We start from the raw sequence: 18711 nt of genomic DNA, 5'->3' as shown, positions 1-18711 counted from the left end.
GGTAGCCAGGCAGGGGAACAACAAAGGGATGCCCCCTCAGGGGCCCAGACAGTCGGCTCCATGCCGGCCTGGGAGCTGGCTTCACAGCCCCCACAGATGCACAACAAGGACCCAAGGGCTACCTGGGTCCTAGATAATGAGCTGTTTTCAGCAGAGAAGAACACAAATTGTTTCTGGACCCTGCACGGGGACCCAAACACTAGGGAGTTTGCTGTGTACTCGGCGTCTTCCTTTATTCTTTTCCAGAATCCCTCCCAACATAGAAAAATGGAGAAAAACAGAAGAGAAAACAGGACACTGTACGGTGGCCACAAGTCGTGGGACAAAGAAGGTGACACGGGCCAGAGGGGGTAACCTCAGGACCTGGTGCCCAAAAGTACTATATATTACGATATGCGATTATTGTTTATGTTTCATGACCATATCTGTAACAATAAAAACCTACGGCTTTTTTATTGCCAACACTTGAAGAAATGTTGTGGTGTAATATTTAATGGGGAGGGAGAGGATCCGCAAGACATGACACTCACACCAAGCCACACCAATGGATATGTTTGCCTGCATATGGGTCCACTAGTTACGGGGTGTCTGGCGCATTGGGAGATAACAAGAGAGGCGGCACTGAGAAGAAATGATGCTTCTGCGCAGTGCCAAAATCAGATCCAGCAAAATGAGTTTCGGCGAAATAGGCCTGCAGGAAAAAACGCCAGAGAACCCCATTGCCGCCACAGTGGTTTCCCACCACTGAGTCATGTCTAATTGGATATTGTGTATTTTGCCTTTGGTTTTCAGAACTTGGCCTCTAGTGGGACGATGAGGGGGGTTTTGAGAGGAAGAGTTGGAGAAAGTTAGAGCAGAAAGCACACACTAAGCGGTAGGCAAGGGAAGGTCATGAGGCAAGGGTGTTGCTCTTTACAGGTGGGTGCATTTAACTCTGCTTCACCCGTTAGAGTAAAACGAAGAGCAGAAAATAAGCAATGTAGAACTGGGACGCTGATCGCCTCAGATGGGTATTGCAGCAGGCATATCTGGGAGAGTTTGTTAGTTTGTGCAATGGGATTGAGGTATGCTCATTCAGCCCAGTGCAGGTTGTAGTCCAGTTGAATTGGATGAGCTTAAGCTTCTCCAGTTCATCCTCAGGGATAGATCCTGGGACTCTCAAGGCATACGTATAATCCATCCCCAAGAAGAGGAACACAAAGGGCATGGTAGGGAAAAGTGGGAAAGTGACCAACCAGTCCAACCATCTAGAGTATTTAGTTATTTATTTCATTTATAAAGCTCACAAACAACCCTGAGGCATTGAGGCGCTGTTGCAGGTACCAGTCAAGGAACCATACTTTGTCATACAGTTAGCAGACTGCATCAGTAATGGGATCAGTTACATAGAAGAGCAGATAGTATCATGCAAGTTGGTGAGCACAAGAAAGAGCAGAGTGTTGAAAAATACTTGCAAGAAGGAGGGATGCATGGGAGGATAGGAGAAGAGCTGGGTTTTGGGTGTTTTACGGAACACCCAATATGACTTCTCAGCCCTAAGCGTAAGGGGAAGGTTGTTCCAAAGCTTTGCAGCAAGGTATTCGAAGCTTTAACCTCCAACTGTGCATTTCTTGACTTTCGGCATGACTAGATGGTTGGTGTAAGGGGGATCTGGTGGGTCTAGAGGAGTGTGCCTTAGTGATTCTGTGTGTGAGTTATGGGGCAGCTGGGTTTGATAGGCATTTGTGCGTAATGGAGAGAGTTTTAAATGTAATGCGCTTTTGAATGGAGAGCCAGTGTGCCTCTCTTCTCGCTTTGGATATGTGTTCTTTTTTAGGGATGTGGAGGGCTGCTTTCAAGGCGTTGTTTTGGACTACTTGTAATCTTTTGTCACAACAGCCTCTACCACACTGCGTAATATGTATACTGGGTACTGGTAGCTTGTACACATCGTGTAGAGGAAGAGTTCTTCCTAGTAATTTACCACTCTACTGGTTTTGTTAAATAGCAGAGCAGTTAATTAATGGAAAGATGTGGAGGACACAACCGGAAACACCGCTGGCTGCAAGGAAAAGCCACAGGTTAATACATTCCCAAATGTAGGTAAGAGCTGCTCAACCCTTGTACGAAGACGCCATACAGTAATCATGATAGATTGGATCAGTGAACCCCAGAAGTGTCTCTTAATTTCAATAACAAAAGACCAGGTGAGTATGAAGTCTAGGAAGTGGAACCCAAAACAAAATAACAAAATAGGAGATCCTTACCACTGTGATATGTTCAAAAGAGTCACATGAGTCCTGGAATCAGCAGATGTCCATAAAGTCAGACATTTCCAAGGAAAACCCTATTCCCGCAGGCACGAGGACGCCTTATTAGTTTGTCTTCTTTTCCTATTCCCGACAGCACGAGTACGCCTTTCCGATGATAAGAAAAGTCTCTAGTCCATGCGGTAGTGTTAGCGTGATATGATGGAAGTAGAGGCAGTCCGTGGCAACTGTAGCGAGGTAAGGTGGAAGTTGAGGCGGTCCAAGTCGATTTCTGGGCGGGTCAAAACAAAACCAAAACAGGAGGCAAGGGAGTCTGTGAAACGTAGCAGGTAGTCAAGACAGTAGGATCAATGCAGGCAATAAGGGCTAGATGTAACAAGGTCTGTGGACGAAGCAAAGGGTCAATACACAAGGAAGCAACAAGGTAACCACAAAGTAACAAGGTGTTTGATGATAGCAATCAGAAGCAACGTGTGTTGCGAAAGGTGCAGTACTTAAACTGCCGGCGACACGTGACGTAGCAGCGTGCGCATCCGGGCATTCCGTATCCGACATTTTGCGTTCCAGCTTTTCCCTGGCAACATCCAGCTGGAACGCAATGCAAACTTCCTAGTAAGTGTCTTGGTCGGAAACCATGAAGCGGACCATAATGGGGGAAACCATGCCGACTGAATGAGCGTATGGGGTGTGCAGAAAAAGAACGTGGAGCCCTATTAGTGGAATGTGCAACAAATGGAACATCTGAAACAGTTGGAGCACCTTAAGGGAACGAAGAGGGTCGGTGAATCCTAACATCTTTGTATGTTTTTCGCTGAGGTGCCTGTGAAGAGGACATTACAGTAATCCATCTTTGAGTCAGTGATAGCGCGGGCGATTGTGAGGCAATTTCTTTTGTGAGGAAGGGTCTGGCTGCATTAAGGACCTTGGTGGAATGGACAGCACAGGAGGCAATGGACTTGCCTGGGCATGGCAAGTGAGGCTTCAAGGTAGTCTCCTAAGGACTTCACACTTGATGAGTCAGGAATTGTGCAGTTGTCAACATGAATGCAGACTATTGTTTGTCAAGGGACTTCAGAGCATTTGGAAGGACAACAATTAAGATTTCTTATCCCTGTAAGGCAGAGGTGGTTGGCTGCCATCCATGCTTGTATGGTTGAGTAGATGTTTTTAAGGGAGGTGGAGTCGGGTGAGTAGTTCCCTGATAGTTGGATCAAGATTTCCGTGTTACTTTAAAATGCCAAATGTACAACACTGTTTCAGACGTGATAATGCATGTGTTTTATACTGAAAACTGGATAAATAAAGTTTGATAAAAAAGATTTGCGTGTAATCGGCATAGTTGGTATAGGGAATGCTTAATGAATCAAGGATATTGAAGAGAGGCCTGGTGAATATATTATATAGAGTTGGGGCTATGTAGGACCCCTGAGGAACACCATAGGTGATGGGAGAGGGTGAGGTGTTTGCAATTTCTGATAGGACACTGATGACCCTGCTTTCCAGAAAAGAAGTAATCTAAGCAGTGTCAGGTGGGGAGATGTTGGAGTAGGTAGTGAGGTGGGGGACAGAGGATTTGGTGGTTAACCAGGTCAAAGGCTGCAGAGAGTTCGAGGAGGAGTAGCATGGCAGAGTTTCCCTCATCTGTGATCTCGTCAAGTTGATTATTTAAGTCGAGCAGGGCAGATTCAGTCCCGTGGCCTGGGCAGAAGCCAGATTGGTGCATCCCTAGGATTTGGTTATCTTCCAGGAAACGCTGAACCTGCAGGTAGGCTGTTCGGTCTAGGATATTTAAAAGGAAGGGGACTGTGGTGATTGGCCTATAATTAGAGGGGTTAGCAGGGCCGAGGGTGTTTTTTTGTTCAGTAAAGGGAGTACCCATGCTTCGTTGAGGCTGACTGGGACGGTGCTCTTAGCGAAAGATGCATTTATGAAGGCCGTTATGACTTGTGCTAGAACGTCGGTGCAGTCTTTGATTAGAGTTGCAGGGCAGATGTCGCCTTTACATTTGGACGGTTTTAAGCTTTTCACTAGTTGAAGGACTTCTCTTTCAGAGGTATCTCTGAAGTTAAACTGTGTGGAGGATGGTGTGAAGGGGGAAGGGGTGCTGCTGGTATTGGTGGCTTTAGGGTAGGTGTTGAAAAGTGTTGGTTGCAAGAGAATCTTTGCATTTAGGGTACCGATTTTGCCTAGTAATGCTGCCTGGATATCGGAGCACCATCTAGCGTCTTTGGTAAGTGACGTATTTAACAGAATTACACTTCTTACACTGTCTGGATAGTTAGCATCCAAATGCTTCTTCACGACGGAGCATAGCTTGCATAATCAAGATTCTTTATAAGCTGTTTGTTTTTGCATATTTTACTGACTCTTTGGTGGGAGAAGTGGGATCTCAGCATTGATACCAGAAACCTCCTTATTGCAGGTCAGTTTCTCCGGCTGAAAATGTTCCGCGATGATCACGGGTCTTGGATGACGATGTTCTTCAGCACTATCCTGTTCCTCTTCATCTTCTCACACATCTACAACCTGTGCCTCTTGATGGCAGGAAACATGCGGTAAGTGCTGCCCTTCGTGGCAGATGGATTACATACTGTTGAGAATGTCGCTGGGGCATGATTGATAATGACCTTCCAAAAGCCACAGAACCACCGCACAGCACCTTTTTCAATTAGTTTTAGCAGTCAATTAGCAGTCTGCACAGATATAGTTGTGATACGTATGGTTGAGCATCCATGCACACCGAGCGTAAATGGCATTGTCACATTTTAGCATGTTATTGAATTGTCTGATAAATTGTCTTTTAGCATAAATTAGAATTTGTTGCCAGTTATTTTTAGGTAATATGTTTGCAAGGGATATATATGGGATACATTACTCACCGTAATCATATTTCTGGTGCTTGTATCTGCTTAGATTCACATGCTCTGCGTAGTCCGACATTTAGTGGAAGTCTTAGTAATAAAACATTTGTTTTCAAAAAGGGATGTCGGCAGGGCGTGTTAGTAATTCTATCCCTAGTGTGACGTGCACTGTACACATGGTCCTTCATGCATCGAGGTCCCTGAGATTGTTGTTTCTGACATGAGGTTGCATGAAGTGTAGCGTGAATACAGATGAAATAAAGCAGAAAACAGCGATAACCCAGTAAGCATCTAGACGCCTTATACTCCAGAAGGGGGAGGAAGGGTGGGCGCATGTGAATCTAAGCAGATACAAGCACCAGAAATATGATTATGGTGAGTAATGTAAGATTAGCGAGCAGTATCTGGAGAAGCAGGTGGAAAGTGAGAAGGTACAGCGGCAAAGAGATGTTTTAGGACTGTTTGTCTCACCTGTGAATCTGCTTTAGAGTGTATGTCAATGCAATAATGCTGTGTGAATGTATTGGTGGAACTCCATGTAGCAGCTCTGTAAATTGCATTTAGAGGGACGTTTGCAATGAAAGCTAAGGTAGCTCCTGTACATCTGGTAGAGTGAGCCCTGGGGTTGAAAGATAAGACTTTCTGGGATAGGGAATGGCAGAGTTGTATGGACTTGACTATCCATCTGAAGATGGCGTTCTTTGATATGTGATCACCTTCTCTACCAGGTGAAATGGAAACAAAGAGTTGGCCTGTTTTCTTTAGAGGTTTCCTTTTGTTCACATAGTACAATACCACCTTCTGTACATCAAGTGTATGGAGGCTTCTTTCTGCTGAGTTTGATGGATTTTGAAAGAAGGTAGGAGGTTCTATGGATTGATTTACATGGAACTTTGAAACAAATTTAGGTGAGAACCTAGTATGCATCCTGAGGACAACCTTGTCTTTGTGTATAATGAAAAAAGGGTCTTGTATGGACACATCCTGTAGCTCACTGACTAGTCTTATAGAGGTAATAGCTATTAGGAATGCATTATTGTAGGTTATATGCTGTTGGCTGGCCTTGTCCGTAGGCTCAAAGGGTGGATCCATGAGCTTGGAGAGGACAACATTGAGATCCCAAAGCAGGGGAGGGTTGGAAATTGGGGGTATAGCCTCTTTACCCCTTCCATGAATACCTTAATGACAGGAACTTTCCACCAGGAAACCTTGTTCTGTGAAGCTGACATGGCCTGCAGATGCACTTTTATGGAATTAAATGCTAAGCTGGAGTCTAGTATGTAAAGCATGTAGTGTAGAATGTTGGCTGGAGAATGTTCTGTTGGGTTTAGTGTTTGTGCGTGCACCATATGACAAATCTCTTCCACTTACTGAAATAGCAGTGTCTGGTGTTGGGTTTCCGTGCCTCCTTTAGGATATCCATACATCTTTGTGGAAGATTTAAGTGGCCAAACAGGAGCCAAGCTGCCAAGAAGATAGATTAAGGGCATGGGTGGAGGGGTGCTCCCTTGTGTTGTGTAAGCATGTCATATGGCCACGGGAGCTTAATTGGGTCAAACATCGCCATTTTGAGCAGGCGTGGAAACCAAGGTTGTCTCGCCTACCAGGATCAACCAGGATTAGGGTAACTTGTTCCTGCTGCATCTTGTGCACTTTTTTGCTCAGGAGTGGTGTTGGGGGGTGGGGGGACGAAGGGGCGTAAGCGAATTTCCCTGACCAGTTCATCTACAGGGCATTCCCCTTGGACCATGGTTGGGGAAACCTGGATGCGAATTCTGGGCATTGTGCGTTAAGGCTTGTCGCGAACAAGTCTAATGGGGGTGACCCCATTGTGAGAATATTCTGTCTAGGATATCTGTTGAGTTGCCACTCATGTTCTTCTGGTAGAGGGTATCTGCTTAGAGTGTCTGCCAGAGAATTGAGTTCCCCAGGAACATGTTGAGATGTTAGCAACATGTTCCGCTTGAGTCCCCAATTCCATATTTTGTGGGATAGCTTGGACAGACTGAGTGTGGGCACCCTTGCTTGTTTAAGTAGAACATGACAGCGGTGCTGTCTGTGAGGACTTGCACTGTCTGACCTGTAAGATGTTGCTGAAAGGCTTGAAGAGACTTGAGGACTGGCAGTAGTTCCAGGAAGTTGATATGTAGTTGGGCTGTGGCGCATGTCCTCTGGACGTGGGCTGTGTGGTGGAGGAAGTGAGCCTCCCATCTGACGAGTGAGGCATATATAGTGAGGATTGCTTGTGCTGGTGGAACGCAAAAGGGTTTTCTTTTAGCAGGTTGTCCCTGGACCGCCAGCGAAGAGCCTGTACCAGGTTTAGCGAAACAATCACTAGATCGGTCCACTGACACTTCCCTGACACCATTGTTTTGCTAACAATTCCTGCATTGGGCGCATGCGCAGGAGCGCGAGTGGAACCAAGTGAATGCATGAGGCCATCTTCCTGAACAAGCGCATTGTTTTGCGTACCGTTATCTGTAGACCGACCTTGTAGTGAGGTACTTGCAACAGCATGTTTTGTACTCTCTCGGTTGAGGGGAAAGCCAGTTCCTCTTTTGTTTTTAGGATAGCCCATAGAAATTGTTTTGTTTGGCTGGGGAACTGAGTTGATTTCTTTTTGTTGATGGAGAAACCCAGATTGAAAATAAGATCTATTGTCTTTTGAGTATTTTGTCTGCAAATCTGTGGAGATTCCCCAGTGATTAGCCAGTCGTCCAGATAATGGTATACTGGGATGGACCTTCTACGCAGGTGTGCTGCCACTACTGCGAGCGAGCACCTTGACGCTGAGCTAATGACGAAGGAGTATTTTGACCTGGTAATTTACTCCCGCTATCTTGAAACGCAGACATTTTCTGTGCGCAGGGAGCATTGAAATATGAAAGTATGCATCTTTCATATCCAATGTTGCCGTGTAGTCCCCCTGTTTTACGAGTGGGATTACCTCTTGGAAAGTGGTCATGAGAAACCTTTGGGGTTTGACTTATTTGTTTGCAGGGTGCAGATCTAATACTGGGCACATCTAAAGGTCATTCTTTGGCACAAGGAAGTACGTTGAATAAATACCCTTGTGTTAGGAAATGTTCCCATTTATATGTAATTTCCCTCCAGTTGTGTAGCCCCAACATTTTGCTGCTGTTTTAACACCATAGTCTGACTTTTACCAGTGAAGCACAGCCTTCAGCTGCACTCCACTGGGCTTTCGCTCACTTTATTATAGGGAAAATGACATGCCCATGAAGACAGTCAGTGCTGGGAGACTTTGTTTACCTTAGTCCTTTCCAATGTTGCATCTTTTCTGCAACGTGTTATAAGTGCACAATGTACCTTACAGTACAGTGTGCTTGGGTCTTCCTTTCGTTTCCAAAGGCCCTAGACTCCCTCAAAGGATTTTATAGAAGTGCAGATGTGCCTTGCACAGGGCTGGTGTCAGTTTATATTTTCACTTATTTTTAACCATTTCTTGCCATGCAAACCGCGTTTACCGCGGTTGGCATAGGAAGGTGGCCTGGCTCCAAAATGGCCATGCCACGAGGTTCTTTGTCCTGTCATTTGGCCATCTTGCCCCTTTACCTTCCCCAGGTCGAGCTGACCCGGGTCAGTCCTTATTTGGGCATGCATTTTCCCAGAAACGCCAAGCTTTCACAGGCTTCTGCATGCCTTGTGTGTGTGTGCGCCTCCAAGATGTGGGCTGGGGTGTCTAGTTCCAATACACATCCTGGGTGCCAGAGAGTCTGGTGTGCTGGGGAAAAACTGGAACCACCATGGCCCGTGATTGGTCCAAGTCTGGTGTGCCTGTATGTGAGCAGATCTCCCTCTCCCATTAGGTCCTCTTCGTTTTGGCGCGAAGGAGATTCTGGATAAGAGAAGGCCCCAAACACCCATACCATGTAGATCTCTTGAGTTCTCACTGAACATAGGATTGGATCCAAACATCCTGAAACTAAGAAGCCGAGTCAAGGAACTGCTGATGACCCACTTGAATGTTTGGAACCCTGAGCCCACTGTTGTCCCTCTGGTCCCTGCTGCATCTGATCAAACCAGAAGGTCTGCAAAGGCGATTTGACACATTTGATTAGTGGCACTACAACTACTCAAGGCACCTTCATCTAAACCTGCAAGTAAGCCTCTTCGGAAGTGTCCCTGGGCCAACCACTGGGCTGACCAGCTTGCGCAGGACTTTTGCTCTGAAACCACCACCGTTTCGAGGAAACCCTTGAGACTTGGTATATCGCAAGCTCTGTGTTCACAGCACTCTCGCACCAAATTTTGTAGACTTGGCATTCCCAGGTCGGGAATAAAGAGATAGCGCCCCGGTTACTGTGTCGCCCAGCCGTGGTGACTAACTTTGCAGGTGCCTTGCTGCGGTGCCCCTCTGTGCCCTGAAGCCTCCTACACTGAAATTGGCCTGATCCATTCACAAGGAGCGGAGCAATCTCCACTGTCCCACCAGAGAATCATCACTGTTACTTTGCCGCTGAAAGCCACAGAGCCGTACAACTGCCACATTTGAACCTGCAACTGAAATGGACTTGACTGCCGAGGTTTGGTCTGGAGCGCACCGGGGGTCAGTGAGTACTTGCAACCATTACCGGTGGCCCCTAGTGCATCCATACATTTTTACGCACAAGTGTCCCCTGAGGTCCACTCACTTTTCCACAGGTAGCCTGAGCTACCGTCTTATTCCCTACTCCTTGAACCCGTTCTACCCTTTTGGGGAGACCCTCCACGAATAGTGGGAACCTGTTCGGCATCACCTCACCCACCTTACTGATCTCCTACAACCCCTACGAGGGACCCTGTTGTTGCCCTTCTGCACTGTCGTGTGCACCAGCACTTGAAAGTACTTTTGAGCGTTAGGCTCCACTCTTCGTAGGGACTGGACTGCCTCTCAGTTAGAGATTGATTGATGTGGACCTGCCTAAAGTCTATTTGGACTGCTTGCTCCCTTTCCTTTTAGGTTGTGGGCCCATTCTGTTCTTTAATTGTTTAGGCCACTTGGTATTGTATATATGTGTTATAGCAGTGTTGTATTGGTTTGATGTATTACTATTGATAATTACTTTGTGTTGAACTTCAAAGGCCTTGAATAAATGTACATGTATTTTTAATATATACATAGTATTACTGGCACGCCCTGTGTCGACGTCCCTTTTCGAGTTTCGAAAACAACTGTAATACTCTGCAGCTTCCAATTGATGTCAGCCTATGCACAGCATGTGAATCTAAGCAGAAATACGATTACGGTGAGTAATATATCCCATATACACCTGACTGGGAGTGATGTGTAGTGTCCTTTATTCTGTGTGCTCATTGAGGTCTTTCAGTCACCCTCACCCCTCCTGAGACCTAGTCTTGACCGCTGCCAATGCTACCTTGATTGGTCTGGCTTGTCCAGAAGGTTGCCCTGTTCCAAGAAACTAGGCTGGCCTTCTGAACCTCTGCCCACCAGGTCAAAGTTCAGAAATCCATCTTAACACCTTGTTTACCTAGTTTGCTGGGATGATCTCTATGGCGTGCTTCTCCGGAAGTGCCTTTACTTCTTCCGACAGAATGCGTCTTTCTTCTGTTGACATCTTCCTGTTTCTTAGCGGGCTGTAGGGTGTTTTTTGTACCAACTTGATACAATACCCCCCTGTGACGGTGGACAACACCCACTTGTCCGATGTTTTCCCTTCCCATGCATGGGTGAAGTGTGAAATTCGACCTCCTACTGAAGTGGCATGGGAAGGGTCCTGAAGCGGATTGTCATTGTTTGGGAGGGGTGGATCCTCTCCCAGATGAGGTTCTGCCCCTTCCCCTGCCACTTTTATTTCCGCTTTAAAAATTGGAAGAGAAACCTTGACCTTGCGATTGGCCCCAAGACGAGGACTGTCCGCCCTGAGTGAAGCCTGAGGAACCTTGAGCACCTTGACCCTGAAACCGCCTAGAGTTTCAGGAGCCCTATTGAACATAGGGCTTGTTTGTCAACTGTCCAAGATGTTGTATTCCTCCTTAAGAGCGTCTTCTACTGCCTATCCGAATAACACATTTGGCTCCATCGGCATGTTTAAGAGGGTTGCCTGTGTCTCTAGCTCAAACCCTGATTGTCTGAGCCAGGCATGGTGCTTGATGAGAGTACCTTCTGTTATGATGCATCATACATTATCTGCTGCATCAAGGTTATTCTTTAGGATGCAGTTTGATATCTGCTTGCCTTCTGAAATAGTCTTTAACAATTGAGCCTTGAGGGGTTCTGAGACGGCTTCAATCTGGCGTTCCAGGTCATCCAATTTGTGGCAGCCATAACTTGCTAAAAGCGCAGTGTTGTTGGCGACCCTTCTCCCAAAAGTATATATCTTTTTGCTTTCCTTGTCTGGCGCGGCCTCTGCCAATGCCAGGGGAGTGCTTGCCCTCTTTCTATTGGTGGTGACCACTAAGGAATCTGATTTAAACTGACCCCTAATATACAGGGGTTCAGTGGGCACGGGTCTGAATAGTTACTCTATTCTGGGGTTGACAACCCTTTTGAGAGTAGGCGCCAGTAGGGATGGCTGGATATGCATCGTTGGACTTACTGCAGGAACCGAATAAACTGGGTGGTGGTCCGTTTGACCCCCAGAAGGTCTTCCACAAAGTCCTTGTCGACCTGTGCCTCCTGAGTGTCGATATTAAAGTGCTGTGGCGCCTTTAGTAGCAGTTCATTGTACTGTAGTTGGTTGTCCGCCTGTTGACAACCAACTACTTAAACCACAAATTAGTGCACAAATATTTTACAAGAAAAGGTTTAGAAGATAAGGTTCCACTCTATGGACACATTTAACCCATTTTTTACCATATCTAGACGGTGTATCCATTTCTGCTCGAGTTTTCTTAGCTCTAAATCTCGGTCACCCCCTCTTGCTTTTTCCTCTACGGTTTGGATTACACACCAATTTAGATCTGTGTGTTTGTGTTTTCACAAAATGGGCCACCATGGGTTTATCGTCTATTTTGTTTTTCAGGCAGGACCTGTGCTCACAAATTCTTTGTCGTATTTCGTGCTTGCTTTTACCTATGTAATATAGGTTGCACGGGCATATGATTAAATACACCCTCCATTTGGTCAGGCAATTGGAGAAAGTTTTGTGTTTCCAAATGGTGCTGTTGATGGTTATCTCTTTCTGGTCTTTTGTGAGGTGGCATACCGAGCATTTGCTGCAGCAGTAGTGTCCAACTACGGGTGGAAGCTGCCAGAGAGTGGTTTGGGCTCTGGGTGTGGATTTTTCTATGGGGTACGTGTGTACCAGGTGGTCTTTGATGTTTTTGCTTCTTTTGAAGGCAAAACGTGGCGTTATCGGTGTGAAACTGTCAGTTTGTAGCAGATGCCAGTTGGTGAGGATGGTCTTTCTTAGTGCATTGTTCACTGGTGAGAAAGTTGTTACAGATGTCATCTTGTCATCTTGTCCTTGTGTTCTGTTATCTGTTTGGTCAAGCACTCTGTCCTGTTTCTGTTTCTTGCCGTTTTCCGTGCTTTCCTGATGATGGCCGCTGGGTATCCTCCTGTTTTTAATCGGTTTTCTAGATCCTTTCCATGGAGGTCGTACTCGGGGAGTGAGGAACAGTTCCTTCTTATCCTCAGCAACTGTCCAAACGGGAGATTTTCTTTGAGGGCCTGTGGATGGTAACTTTCAAAATTGAGTAATGTGTTCTTGTCCGTAGGTTTACGGTACAGTGTTGTTGTAATCGTTCCGTCCATTGCTCTCATGATGTCTAAGTCTAGGAATGCCAGGTGGTCGGTGTCATAGTGCATTGTAAACTTAATACAGGGGTCTACATTGTTCAGCCATGTGTGGAACTCTTGTAATTCCAAAATACTGCCTTTCCAAATGGTGAAGATATCATCTATGTATCTTACCCAACCCACTAGTTTGTTGTTGTGTGGGTTGTTGTCATTGTATATGAATAGATTCTCTAAATTGTCCATGTAAAGATTAGCAATGTCCGGCGCAAAAGTAGATCCCATGCTCGTGCCTCTGATTTGTTGGTAATACTGTCCTTGATGTAAGAAAAAGTTTTCTGTGAGGACAAGGTGTATACATTCTTGGATAAAGGAGGTAGGTGTAGAGACATCAGTACGTTTATCTAGATATTCTTTGAGGACGTTTATGCATTCTGTTTGCCGTATGCTGGTATATTAAGCTTCTACATCAAATGTGACCAGTATGTCTTGTGATGAGGTCGAGATGTTGCTCAGATGGTGAATCATGACTGTGGTATCTTGTACAAAAAATCACATTTTTCTGACACTAGGTCTGAGGAATATGTCCGTATAAATGGACAACAGCTCCAAAATTGATCCTATTGCTGAAACTATGGGTCTCCCTGGTGGTTTGGTGGTATTTTGATGTATTTTAGGGATGCAGTAGAAAGCCGGTGTGACAGAGATTTAGAGCTAAGAAAACTCGAGCAGAAATGGATACACTGTCTAGATACAGTAAAAAATGGGTTAAATGTGTCCATAGAGTGGAACCTTGTCTTCTAAAACTTTTCTTCTGAAATATTTGTGCACTAATTTGTGGTTTAAATCACTGTGTATGTATGCTTACAACCTGCTGAAATGTGTGATGTCACCTTATGAGGTTCCCATACATAGTTGCATAACGATGCACAATCCAAGGGGAAAAAATGGCAGATCTACCTGGCATCACAGATGGATCAGAACTACAACAATTACTGGTGCAGCTTTTGACCCACAATGCTGTAGATATTCAAAAACATGTGTGCAACAAATGTTTTAAAATATGATCGATAGAACGTTTACAAAATGATGTACAGTGGAAGCAAAAAGACAAGACGCACCTGACGTCACCGAATGACCAGAACTGTAATTATGATGGGAGCAGCAATTGTCACGTTTTCTTGTAGATATTTGAAAACGTGTGTAACAAATGTTTAAAACACGTCAAATGCCATACAGCATCAAACGTTGAAACTCATGTATATTCGTATGCCATACATTCTGATAGCACCCAGAGCAAGCACGCACTCACATACAGCCTAAAAAACTAGCCCATTCAAAATAGCTGAGCACTGTACAGTCTACACACTAATCACTAGCGCATGCGCGCCCGACTGCCGGGCGCGCATGTACGAGTGACGCAAGTTCAAATAGACCTTGCGCATGCGCGTGACTACAGACACCGCCAACTTGTTCAGCAAGCTGTAGCCACGGCAGATGCAGGTAAGGAAAAATGCTTTCACGAAGCGGTTCGCCGCTCCCACTAAGCATGAGCTAGTCTTAGCCAGGGGGAGCACCTGTCCCAGCCCGACACGGATCCACCACAGAGAGATGTAAACTGAGGGACTCACCCTTCACCTTTGGTGCTACGTACTTAGTGTAAGCACCGATCACAAGCATGCAACAAGAAATGGCATGCTTTCTTCCATTAGTCACCATCACGGCCCCACAGGCTTTAGATGTATATGACAGAGAAACGCCTCCACGCGCCTCTCTCACTGAATATTCGGTATATTGTTTTACAGCCACCAAGCGGATTACGGCATCCTAAATAATCAGGATTCTACCATACCTAGCGCACGGAAGGTGCTCCAAGCAAGGAACCCTTACCAGATTCCGCGCTTACCTGTCACACAGAAAAGCTACGGCTCAGGTAGGGCATCATCCAGCACTCTAATCACAGGATCTTTCCCCTGTAGAGACACACCCAGACTTTGATTTTACATTGTCTTTTACTTGCCTTTAGATGCCCCATACAGCGGTACATCAAGTGACAGTCTCAAGTCCATTATACTCGTCCTGAAGACGGCACCAGTATCCCACTAGCCACTTAGTGCCAGAAACACCATTGTAGTGTCGACTAGACAGATGTGAGGTCAACCGGACTACATTCTAAGTCACTATTGTTTACTAACCCTCACCAGAAATCAGTGATTGTAAAGAATTAACGTATGAGGTTAACTAATATACCTTCAATACCTAACAACCCGGTCATCACGGGCAAACAAAACGTTTTTGTTGTTTTTCTCTTCTTTGTTAATAGCGATGTGATGCTATTTTTTTACCACGTAAATAAAAAAAAGTGTATTTGTAATTCAAAAAACACTGGGTGCCTCTCGTATGTACAGACAATCTGCAGTGATCTGTAAGAAGTGTGCTGGGTCCACAACCAGGCCAGCGATAAACAGGTGGGGAAGCCTAAGTTCTCTTCTTTATTTTGCCACAACCCCTCTTGACTTAGGTCCCCCTTATCAAAAAGAGGGACACATTACCCCCAGATATCACAAACTTGTTTTTAAATTTGCCATCAAGGAAATGGATTTGTTATGTCGTGGTGCTGAAAGCACTGCACACTCATCACTGATCTGGGTGGGCTGCAGTGAGGTGTAAGAGCCCATAGTGGTCTGTGAAAGGTGTTAACGACCCATGTCGAAGCCGAGGGTGCATAGTGAGGGATACGGCTGATGACAACCGAACAGAACCACCCCACCTGAACCGAACCGAAAGTTTGTCTGAGCTGACTATCATCAACCAAATATCGACGGCTATGGAAGCAGCTTCTTTGGCTTATTTACTTATTTTTGTATTATTTTTGTTTTGGGTATTTGAGTAAGGGACCTCCCTTTGAGAATCAAATGAGTGTTGTAGGATAAGTGTAGTTCACAAAGGAAGCACCAATATTCCAATGATTGTGAGCTGCATTGATGCTGTGTAAGGTCAGCTTACGTAAGATTAGTTTATATTGTATTACCCAAATTGACAGATCACAATTGCCCTTTTGACACAATTGACTGAATTACAGTGGGGTCCTAATTGACCTTCTGTACAATTGACCTTTTAGTTATTATATATAGTGGGTTGGTTTCGGTTTATAATAATATAACATTATTGGCTAGGGGGGTGTGGGGGTTACCCCCGCATATATATCCTAATTGACCTTTTAAATTTGGTCAATTGTCAGTTCGGTCAATTGTGAAAAAGTCAATTGTAATACGATCAATTTGTATACAACCGGTTATATTGTGTGGTTGGGTGTTGCGTTCTGCTTCAGATTATGGCACCTCCTTACCACCAATCCGGGTTTGGAATCCGGTAAGAAGCAGACATTCCTAGTTATAGACCTATTGTTGGAAGCATGATTTTATTGCTGATTGGTCAGCAAATAGCATTAAAATCGGCTACATCCCACCAACATGTGGCCCTGGATTTTGAGGCATCAACTCTTAAGTCAACCAAGGAGACAAGCAACGCATGAACATAGACTACAGTATGCCTTTCCTATAGGGGCTAGGGATAATCACATGTTAGTTTATTCATCCTGTCCATCACACTCCCCTGCCTGCTATAAACCGAATTCGGTTCTGTGTCATATTTCCACATTTTAAAGACCGAACACAAAAAAGACTGATTTGTTTCAGCCGTTTATGTCGGCTATAAAATTTAAAAATATGACATAGTCCTCCTCCCCCTTCGCCACCCTCACTCGCTAGTTTTTTTTCTGAGTTGGGAGCATGCTAACCCCATGAACTCCGACTTTTCCCTACCCGCCACCCCCTTCCCGGCACAACACTCACACAGGCCCACATTCACTTACCTGACACTCCCGCGCATGACAGCCCCTGCACGCACTCGTGTGCATCCGGGGCGTGACAGTGCGATTTACAAAGACCACTCTCGGCGGTCTTTTTTTCTCCTTTTTTTTTAAACGTCTTTTAACCTAATACCCTGCATTCACCTTCTCACACATCCTTATCTTTATCGCGGGCCACTGCCTGGAGGCGGCTTGGCCGTCACAGAATGACTATTTAGGATCTCACCTGCAGTACTATAAATAACCATTAGCGGTATTTGAAGCCGACTTATCTGCCAGGATTGCCCGAGCGCGCTCTGGAGCATCTTATCAACACAACACTACTTGATCTGTAGCCTATCATTCTTCCAACACTGGCCGTGAATCCAGATGTGTGCATTAACCCAACACACACTTGTCTGTTCCTTGTCTCTCTAGAGTGGGGTATCACGCATCCACACGAATAGAAAGCAGTTGCCCAGCGCCTGGCCCCTCCCTGCACCTGCACACTCCTTCCACCCACCTCCCATCTTACTCCACCCTTCTTCGTGTTCCCCTTTGTAGCACAATAAGGTCTCGCTGTCCCCGGGCGGGTGCACAGTACACTCTGTACCAGGATCAATGCTGTGAAGGTAGTGCAGTGGTGATTCGGGAAGCACACACGCACAGTAACGTAACTTGAACGGCGCTATGTCTCGGCGCTATATAAAAGGGCAAGAAAACGATTTCTAGTTAAACGGGGTAACAAAAAGTGAATCCTTTACAAGACCTTATCTGAGTGTATTCCTATTTTTTCTGGTTGTGAAATTACTCTGGTTGTCTCGGACACATTTTTATGTTAAATACTATTTGCTAGATGTTCTTTTCAGTGACCCTAACACGACTGCTAACAGATGCTACATTTCTTAGCAACCACACATCTGGGTGCTCATTACAGCAATGTGTGGACCCATGCCTAACCGGCGGTGCACATGGGTACTAAAGTAATTGCCACAAAGCCCCTTAGGCGATAACTAATGCACACCCTCTACGTTTGCGGGCATTTCCTCTGGTGTCACGTTCCTTCATTTTTAAGAGGGCTGTACCGCATTCAAATGTGATAATCCAATCCCCTGTGGGTTTACCTGGCATTATCAAAGCATACACGGGAGGATAGCTCAGTGGCACCGCGAGCACCACAGGTTCGATCCCCGGGTCCGCGCTTACAAACCCCTGGGTCTAATAAGCGCGTTATAAATATCATATCATATCTTGTCCAATCTGGGCCAGTGAGTGTTTGCTGCCAGAGACCTGGCACACCCAGACTGTGCACCCACTCTTCTAGAGGGATTCGGGTGACACAGCAACTTAATTTCAGAGGCTCACAACAAAGCAAGAACCCGCGACACCAACACACTTTTCCAATGACATTCAACCGGTAGGCTGAGAATGTGTGATGCCTAACATGTGTCTAAAGGCACAGATGAGTCTCAAAGGAGAATCATTCTATCTCTTTTCTGGATGTTTTTTATGCTTATTTCATGCAAGGAAGAAAAATGTTAAGTGTGACAGACAACAAAGATCGATCTTTCGCTTTACCTATTAATGCAATTAAATGGTACGCAGTGTTTATGACGGAAAAAAAGTGGCAAATGGCCTTTTCAGTGAAAAATAAATAGCGAAACAAATGTCGCTTTTTTGATAAAAGTATATATGGGGGGTGGGGTAAGGGGTTAAAAGGGTGGGAGGTTGGGGAGGATAACACATCTGGGGAAACGGGAGGGTGTTTGAGGGGGGACCCCCCAAATTAAAAAAGATTAAAAAATGCAGAATGTTTTCGTTATTTTTCTTTCACTGAAAATACTTGTTATTTATGTGTTCGTTATAAAGACCCGGAACCAATTCAATATTCACGTCTATCATCACTATCAACAACTCGAAGATACATTACTAATGCGTAACTGTGATTTATCGGGCACACAATAAAAAGTACTTTCAAATTTACCCTATACATATGTTTTTCTTCATAATATATATTTCTTTGTTCTGTATAAAATGCTTTTAAGAAGT

The 18711-nt window shown here is 45.3% G+C and overlaps 1 protein-coding gene across 3 annotated transcripts in view; it reads left to right on the top strand.

Moving 5' to 3' along the window:
• The window catches only part of TMEM117 (transmembrane protein 117), a 1134871-nt gene that overhangs the window by 309675 nt on the left and 806485 nt on the right, over positions 1-18711 (top strand). For all 3 annotated transcript variants that reach the window (XM_069628012.1, XM_069628014.1, XM_069628013.1), the window contains exon 3: positions 4672-4804. In XM_069628012.1, the coding sequence (XP_069484113.1) occupies positions 4672-4804 (133 nt within the window). The remainder of the gene's footprint in view (positions 1-4671; positions 4805-18711) is intronic.

Source organism: Ambystoma mexicanum, chromosome 12 (assembly GCF_040938575.1).
Source record: "Ambystoma mexicanum isolate Mex_15411 chromosome 12, UKY_AmexF1_1, whole genome shotgun sequence".
Taxonomy (NCBI): domain Eukaryota; kingdom Metazoa; phylum Chordata; class Amphibia; order Caudata; family Ambystomatidae; genus Ambystoma; species Ambystoma mexicanum.
The sequence above is the reverse complement of the archived record's forward strand: the minus strand, read 5'-3'. Positions and strand labels throughout refer to the sequence as shown.